The 9,175-nt window shown below is 36.6% G+C and overlaps 1 protein-coding gene and 1 pseudogene across 1 annotated transcript; both read left to right on the top strand.

Annotated features, from left to right (window-relative positions):
• The first annotated feature begins 1,331 nt into the window (after nucleotides 1–1,331).
• On the top strand, nucleotides 1,332–5,306 carry LOC103329085 (putative leucine-rich repeat receptor-like protein kinase At2g19210). The gene is given in 14 exon segments (XM_089050618.1): nucleotides 1,332–1,422; nucleotides 1,498–2,038; nucleotides 2,157–2,629; nucleotides 2,742–2,874; nucleotides 2,954–3,025; nucleotides 3,157–3,228; nucleotides 3,326–3,406; nucleotides 3,623–3,754; nucleotides 3,867–3,890; nucleotides 3,892–4,084; nucleotides 4,178–4,307; nucleotides 4,403–4,465; nucleotides 4,579–4,768; nucleotides 4,892–5,306. Coding segments are annotated over 14 exon segments (2,610 nt in total).
• Nucleotides 5,307–5,394: 88 nt separating this feature from the next.
• Nucleotides 5,395–8,616, top strand: LOC103329084 (putative leucine-rich repeat receptor-like protein kinase At2g19210; annotated as a pseudogene).
• Nucleotides 8,617–9,175: the final 559 nt, after the last annotated feature.

Below are 9,175 nucleotides of genomic sequence, written 5' to 3'. Positions count from 1 at the left end.
CCTGCAGACACCCATACCTCCGAGCCGCCTACCTCCGAGCCGCATGTGGCAGATGACCAATTAGATTTCGGAACATTATTTGATTAGTTTTTTATTTTTATAATTATTTTTACAATTTGTATACATTTATTTTATTTTATATAATAGATGTTTTCTTTACGATTAATTTTTTTTATAGTAATTTCATTTTAATTAAAAAAAAACAAAATTTATTTTTTTACAAAATTAAAAATCAAATAATAATAATTTTTTTTAATAATATATATTGCTTTTGCGCGACGAAACATAAATCGTCGCGCAAAAACATTTAAATATATCTTAATCTTGCGCGACGAGTAATTTCGTTGCGCAAGATGTGTATGCGCGACGAATATGATGTCGTCGCGCAAGGTTCATGTACTTCGCGCGACGGACCATTACGTCGCGTTTTTTTGCGACGACTTGTTTCGTCGCGCAAATATTTGTGCGACGGACAATGAGGTCGTCCCGATATGTTTTTGAAGCGAAGATGTTATCGTTGCGCAAACTGCGCGACGAATGACATTTGTTCGTCGCGCAAATGCTTTCTTCACGACCTTTGCGCGACGGATTGAGCGCGACGAATATTCTGTCGCGCATAATGATGTGCGACTAAAATCGTTTTTGCGCGCGAAAACAGTTTCGTCGCGCAAAGACTAAAATGTAGTAGTGTTAGGTGGTTAAAAATTAAAATTAAAAGTTCAGGTGGTAATGACACACATGCCTATAAGTTTAGGTGGTATCAAATTTCCCTAATAATTATGGATTGTTACTTACTAGCCCCTTGGCACAATTGGTTTTATTTTTTATTTTTTATTTTATTTTTAGAATTAAGAAAAGATAACATGGGTAGTTATGTTCCATAAAAGTAGGACCTATTATCTTTTTTTATTTTTATTTTTATTTTTTTTAATATGAAAAAATGTAAATTTACCATATTATCCTCATTTAATTAATAATTTCAATTCTTAATGTTTGTATTAACCAAGGGTATTTTCTGGTATTTTGAATGTTTCACCATTCTTAATGTTGTGGAAAATATTGCGCATATGACGTTTTAGAAGTTTACCAGTGACTAACAAACATTTATAACCTTATAAATGTCATCCAAATAGGACAAAATTATAATGACTATTTGTTAATTTGACTCTTCATCCCTGCCACAATATGTTTAATTAATTAGCTCTATTGGGATTAAAATATGTGATACTTCACTTTCTAACATATTGCTTGGTCAAGAAAATGTATCTGAATAGCATTTCTGATTGTATAAAATGATAACAAACATTAATCTGGTTTCCCAAAGTTGAAGGATGTCGCAAACATTCAAGCCATTCCTCCTTCCATTGCTTGGTGGCTTTGCTCTTATGTTTCTCCTAGTTCATGCCCGGGATGATCAATCGGGTATGTTCAAAACACATTTTTTGTAACATATGTATATAGCATCATCTTATATAAAACCCATGTCTTCTGTCTCAGGATTCATTAGCATAGACTGCGGCCTTGCTGGAAATTCCAGCTATGCTGAGAAGACAACCGGCATTAACTACATTTCAGACGAAACCTTCATAGACACCGGGGAAAGAAAATCCATTTTGCTGGAATACAGCAATAGGTATCAACAGCCCTACACGTCTCTTAGGAGCTTCCCTGAAGGAAAAAGAAACTGCTACGAGATCAATGTTACTGATGGCTACAAGTATTTAATCAGATCAAGTTTTGTATATGGGAATTATGATGGCCAAAATAAAGTTCCCGAATTCAATCTGCATATGGGAGCTAACTTATGGAGCATGGTGAAGTTGGAGAGTGCATCTACTATCACACACAAGGAGCTCATACATGTGCCTCGCCGAAACTACATACATGTTTGTCTGGTAAACACAGGCTCCGGGGTCCCATTTATATCAGCTCTAGAAATAAGGCCTTTATTGAATGGATCTTATGTAACTGAAGGGGAGTCCTTGGCACTTGACATGCGATTTGACACGGGTCAAAACGCTAATTTAACTTCATTTAGGTGAGTACATAGTACAGGGGCTCGAGAGTATTTCTCTTCCCAATGTCAGAAGACGTCCTAATTTCAAATCCCCTGCCAACAATACTAATGAACTCAATGTATCTTATTCTCTATGCAGGTTTCCATATGATGCTTTTGATCGCATCTGGAATGGCTACTATGACAATGATTGGACACAATTAATTACCACATCCACCATAGACAATAGCAATAATTTCCGACCACCAGAAATTGTCCTGAGCACAGCTGCTACACCGAAAAATAAAAACGGTTCCTTGGAAATACTGTGGCTGCCTTCTGATAATGTTACGGAATATTATGTTTACATGCACTTTTCAGAAGTTGAGAAACTCCCAGGCAACCAGTCTAGACAGATGTACATCAATAGGGATGGAGAACTCTTTATCAAAAGTCTTGTTCTTAAGTACTTGTCCACCGGGACTATTTACAGCACTAAAGCTCAAAGTAGTGGAGGACAATATAATTTCTCAATCTTTAAGTTTGAGAACTCTACCCTTCCACCAATCCTCAATGCTATCGAGTTTTACATGGTAAAAGAATTCTTAGAATCAGAAACAAACCAAGCAGATGGTAAGTAATTCTTCCCTACACAAGCGAATTTTTTTGCTATCAATTTAGTGCACATGTGTATGATTGATTTTGATGAGGATTTTCTGTTTGATTCCGAAAATATTTAAATTAGTTGACGCAATCAAAGACATCAAGTCAACTTACAAGATTAAAAAGAACTGGCAAGGAGATCCATGTGTCCCGCATGCTTACTTGTGGGAAGGTCTAAACTGTAGCTATCGTGAAAATGAGTCCATCATATTCTTGTATGTATATCTTCAGTTTATATTTTTCATTTAAATTTCATGTTTCGATGAATTAAGTTACAGGATGTGCAATCTGCAGGGACTTGTCCTCAAGCGGACTGACAGGGGAGATAGCCACTTCTATATCCAATCTCGAAATGATACATACATTGTAAGTGCAAATATATGTCTTCCTCTGTACTTGTTACATAAGTTTACAAATTAATGGGAAGGTACACAGAATATGATCAGAATTTTATGTGGCACAATCAGTTTATTTTAACTGAGTTGAGCTGATTTCAGGGATTTATCAAACAACAACTTGATAGGACCAATTCCGGACTTTGTGTCTCAATTGCCAAACTTAAATGTGCTGTAAGTTTTTTGTTACTTTTATATGGGGCAAAACTGCAAATCCTTGGTTACAAACTAAAGCAGGGTGATGGATATAGTGTTTAATTCACATTTGCAGAAACCTGGAGAAAAACAAGCTCACAGGCTCAGTTCCAATTAGACTAATTGACAGAAACAAGAGTGGTTTGCTATCTTTAAGGTTTGTGTTGTAGAAAACCATGGCTGTAATATGTGTCTGTGTGTTTTGTTTTTGTTTGTTTGGCCTACTTCAAATTTTCACCAGTTTTGTAACCAAATTCTGTTTTCATGAGAATTATAACATTAGCTTCTAATATTACAGAGGAGCTTATATTATTGGTACCTATTATATTGATCAAAATTTAACTACTCTTGCTATCAACCATCTTTATGTCAGTTTATGCGAAAATCCAAATCTATCTGGAGCTGTTTCTTGCAAAAGGAAGAAGAACAATTTTGTTATTCCATTAGTAGGGTCAATCGTTGGAATTTCAGTCCTCTTATTATGTGTAGCAGCTGCTTGGTGGGGGTAAGACTTCCAAAAATTTATGGCTATATAGTTTTATACATAGGTTGAAAGTGTATATCCTAAAATGCTAATGTATAACCTTCTTCATTATGGCTATATATGGTATTAGGAGTTGTTGCAGAAGCAAAAGACACCATTGGGACATCAGTGGAGTCAACAAAACGACAGTTTACATACTCTAAGATCATTAAGATCACCAACAACTTCAAGCGGATTCTTGGAAAAGGTGGATTTGGAAATGTTTACCATGGCTACATCAACGATACTCAACTAGCTATCAAGATGCTTTCGCCATTCTCAGTTCAAGGATTTCAACAATTTCTTGCGGACGCATGTTTGTCTAAATAAACTAATACAATATTATTGGGTTTGAGCTCAAATCATTTGTCAGAAACTAAGATATTCTTGTCTGTTCGATTACAGGTTGATCTTCTTGTGAGAGTTCATCACAAAAATTTGACAAGCCTGCTTGGATATTGCAATGATAAGACTGGGGTAGGGCTTGTCTACGAGTACATGTCTAGTGGAAACTTGCATGCACATCTTTTTTCAGGTTTGCCTGCACTTGAATTACATGTTCGGTAGCCAAATTTCATTATTTCTCATAGTACTTCTAAACTTTAGGTTCTTTATTTGTTATGGATGCAGGTAGCAGCTCAAATATCTTGACTTGGAAAGACAGACTTCAGATAGCAATAGACGCTGCACAAGGTCACTAAAAGATTTGTAACAATATTTTTGTTAGCTACAATCTCCTTAATTTCTTTTCTTTCGTTTTCTTTTAATTCAATTTTTGGGATGTGTTGTCTCAACTTGAAATGCAGGATTGGAGTATCTGCACTATGGCTGTAAGCCACCAATAATCCATAGGGATGTAAAATTAACAAACATTTTGCTGAATGAAAATTTCCAAGCCAAGCTATCTGATTTTGGACTATCCAGAACTTTCCCCTCTAATGATGACACTCATATATCGACCGTCGTTGCTGGCACTCCCGGCTACCTCGACCCTGAGTAAGTAATTTTTTTTTTTTTTTTAAAAGTTTATCCATCCCGTAATTGGAGCATTCAAATCAAATATTAGAAACTAAAAAATGTGTTGTTTGATTTGCAAATGGTTGTAACTTGTACTGGAAGGTACAACCTATCAAACAGGTTGAACGAGAAAAGTGATGTTTATAGCTTCGGGGTTGTGCCGTTGGAGATTATCTCCTGTCAACCTGTTTACTCATCAAGGGAACATGAGAGAATTCACATCAGTCGGTGGGTGAGGTCTATGCTTGCAGAAGGAGACATTTATGGCATCGTTGATCCGAGGTTGGAGAGACACTTCAACACGAACACTGTATGGAAGGCCGTGGAGATAGCAATGGCATGTGTATCTCCAAATGCTATAAAAAGGCCAACCATGAGTCTGGTGGTGGTGGAACTAAAGGAGAGTTTGGCAACAGAGATTGCTGGAACAAGGCGGAGCCAAGAAACTGAGTTAACAAATTCCATTGAGATAAGGTCTGATAGTTCGATCGCTATACTAAATCCCTCGGTTAGGTAGTTGTAGTAAAACTATATATTACTTGGCTAGATCAAATAATATGGGAGCTGGGATGTGTTAGTTTCCTCCTTTTTCTTTTTAGATCGTGATGCAGGAGCATAGGGGTGGATCAAGACAGAACTCTACCAAATGCTTCTCCCCCATCAGATCAATTCTTTTTGTATGGGTAATCAATAAGACTAGCACATGTACTTCAAATCCCAGTAGCTCTTCTTCAAATATTAATGTATATGCCACTGGCATTAAAGTTAATGATCGTCTTGTTAAACGCTTCCCAAAATTTTAAAAAAGGATGCATCAACCATTACAAACAAGGAGCTCATACATATCCCTCTAAGAGACTATATACATGTTTGTCTAGTGAACACCGGCTTGGGGATTCCATTTATATCGGCACTAGAACTGAGGCCTTTACCTAATACATCTTATCAAACACAAACCGGGTCGTTGGCACTTCAATGGCGGCTTGACACCGGTCAAACAGCAGCTAATTTGACAGAATACAGGTGAGTACATAATGTCCAAGGAGATGTTTACATGGTTGAATAGCTAGAATCAATACTGATGGTCCCTTGAATATCTATTTAGGTATCCAGATGATGTTCATGATCGCTTCTGGTATGGCTACTATGACGACAATTGGAAACGAGTAATTACCTCGTCCACGATCGACTCTGATGTTCACGATAGTTTCCAGCCCCCATCTGTTGTCATGAGCACAGCTGCCACACCAAAGAATGGAACTGATGCCTTGTACATTTCCTGGATGGATTTTGATAACAGTGCAGAATATTTTGTTTACATGCACGCTGCAGAATTTGAAAAGCTCCAACCCAACCAGTCTAGGCAGTTCAACATTACTATGAATGGAGAGTCCTTTCATGAGAAAGTTGTTCCTTATTACTTGTACTCCTCCACTATTTACAGCACTAGAGCTTTGAGTACTGGAGGAAAATATAATATTTCAATCTTTAAGGCTGAGAACTCTACCCTTCCACCAATCCTTAATGCCATCGAGGTGTACACCGTAAAAGAATTCTTAGAATCAAGAACAAACCAAGCAGATGGTAAGTACTTTTTCCTTGTACGTGTGACACAAGCTAATTTTGTCACTGTTAATTTAGTGATATATTCTGTTTGCTTTTGGAAATATTAGTTGATGCAATCACAAGCATCAAGTCAACTTACAAAATTAAGAAGAACTGGCAAGGAGATCCATGCTCCCCTCTGGTTAACTCATGGGAAGGTATAAACTGTAGCAATGAGCACACTAGAATAGTATCCTTGTAAGTACTATGACTGTCTTACTCAAAATATTTTTAATTAATCCCAATTATGTCTTAATTATTCAATTACGGAACATATATGCAATCATGCAGGAACTTGTCCTCCAGCGGATTAACAGGGGAGATAGCTCCTTATATATCCAATCTCACCATGACACACATTTTGTAAGTATGCCTTAACTACTACATATTTGTAAAATATGCCCATAATTGGTCACAATCTCTAGGAAGTACTTCTGCTCATAAGCGCTTCTAACAAAAGTGCTTTTATTATAAAAATTTAGAATTTTCATAAAAAAATTAAAGTGCTTCATGGAAAAGCACTTGGAAGTGCTTCCTGAATAAGCACATAGCAGGTGCTTTTCCAGGAAGCATTTCTATGACTCAGAAGCGCTTCTAAACTTTTCTGTCAAACATTGTCAGAAGCACTTTTAGTTATCAGAAAGCGATTTTGGCCCTTCCAAAAGCACTCCCAAATAGGCCCTAAAGCTGCTTATCATTTCAGAGATTTATCAAACAACAACTTAACTGGATCAATCCCAGACTTTTTGTCTCAACTGCGAAAGTTAATGGTCCTGTAAGTTATTGACTTGCTTATGGGTCTAAACAGCCAACTCCTTAGAAATTATGGTAATAGATCTATTGCATGCTTTGCAGAAACTTGGAGAAAAACAAACTCACAGGTTTAGTCCCGTAGGACTCATTCAGAAGAGAAAGGTTGGTTTGCTATCCCTACGGTACGATTTTTATTTTTAAAAGAAAGGAGGAAGAAAATTAACAATAAAAATAAAGAGCAGAAGTGCTATTTTGAAGTCCATCAAAATCATATCTTACTATGATTGCCATCAACAATTTTCTTTTCAGTTTGTGTGAAAATCCAAATCTATCCAGACAAGTTTCGTGCAAAAAGAAGAAGCAGAGTATCAGTATTCTCTTGGCAGTGTCAATCTCTCGAATTTTCATCCTCTTATCAACTGTATCAGCTGTTTCATGGGTGGGCTTTAAAAGGGAAAAACAACATGCCCATTGTGATGATCCTTTTGGTATATAGGTGATGCAGAATTCCAACCAAAACAGTTTATTGGAGTCAGAGGGCCAACGCTTTACATACCCAGAGATTGTGAAGATTACCAGTAATTTTAAATCAATAATTGGAAGAGGCGGATTCGGAGAAGTCTACTTTGGCACTCTGCAAAATCAGACTCAAGTTGCTGTCAAGTTACTGATTTCATCGTCAACACAAGGCTCAAAAGAATTTGAAAATGAGGTAGCTATATGAAGAAGGATACATATACTTACATGTTTGTTTTGTATTGATTACGAAGAGAGCTAAACAAGATCAACATTAGTTGTTGCTAAAAATGATTGATAGCCATAACAAATGCAGATTAAACTGTTGATGAGAGCTCATCATAGAAACTTGGTTTCTCTGGTTGGGTACTGTGATGAAGGGAGACTATGGCACTTGTTTATAATTTCGTTGCTAATGGAAATTTGCAACAGCTTTTATCAGCCGGTAAATCCATCCGTATTCATATGAACTCGCTTTATGGGGATTGACCATCTATAAGCCTAATTCTCCTTTATTGCTCATTTTCAACAAAATTTAAAGAATTCTATGGTCACTGAAAACTTTCGAGTGCAGATGTAACTTTACACGTTTTTACTTGGAAGGAGAGACTTCAAATTGCAGTTGATGCAGCACGAGGTAAGCACCAAATCAAAATAAAAAATGAAATGAAAAATTACATGTATAATCTAGTTTCTTCTCTTCCAGTTTTCAAAATTTAATTCTGCTCTTGTGTTCATCTTGGAAACATTAATGAAATAGTTATGACTAATCTATGTACATACATATATGTACGTGTGTTTTTGTGTTAAACACAAAAACATAGTATGTTAGGTATTCATTTTCTATAAGCCTTAAACCCTAAATCCTATAGGTAAGTAGTGCTTTATTAGATCAAATTATATATATACTAAAACTGAATCCACTGATTCACTGTTCTTATACTGTAGCTTAGGAATAGTGAAGTGACAGTTTTGCCCCTTACGTATGTTCTTTGTTCTTTTTGTGCTATTCAGCAGCATAGTAAAATGACCGTATTGTTGATGAGGACCCGCCCTTGAATTTCAAACCGGGCGGACCCTGTCTTAGTGCCGACATCACACCGATGCCGGGACCACTTACTAAAAACCCAAGACATCCTACCAAAATTTTGGCAGAGTCTCCCCTGTAAAATGCTCAAACCCAACAACATTCAACCTGCATAATTTACATAATATAAATCCCAACTGCCAGCATGCTTTCAACATACAACAATCCAAAATAAAGTGGCCTCCGGCCTCAAGTAACAACCTAACATGGGCGATAACAGAGCATCTAACAGAATTTGTTTATAACAAACAGTTGAGTAAAAGGAATTTACACAAGTCCTATCTACGGATGAAATGTTTTGAGCTCGCAACCTGCTCGAACGCTTTCAAGAGCAACTACTGCCTGGGGCGCAAAACAGAAATATGTGAATGGACAAAAATAAAGTTTGCATTTAAAAACAACATAATAACCCCACCGTGTAAAAA

This window comes from Prunus mume, linkage group LG4, assembly GCF_029339155.1.
Source record: "Prunus mume cultivar Tortuosa linkage group LG4, ASM2933915v1, whole genome shotgun sequence".
In the NCBI taxonomy this organism is placed as follows: Eukaryota; Viridiplantae; Streptophyta; class Magnoliopsida; order Rosales; family Rosaceae; genus Prunus; species Prunus mume.
This window is presented reverse-complemented; position numbering and strand designations above follow the sequence as displayed.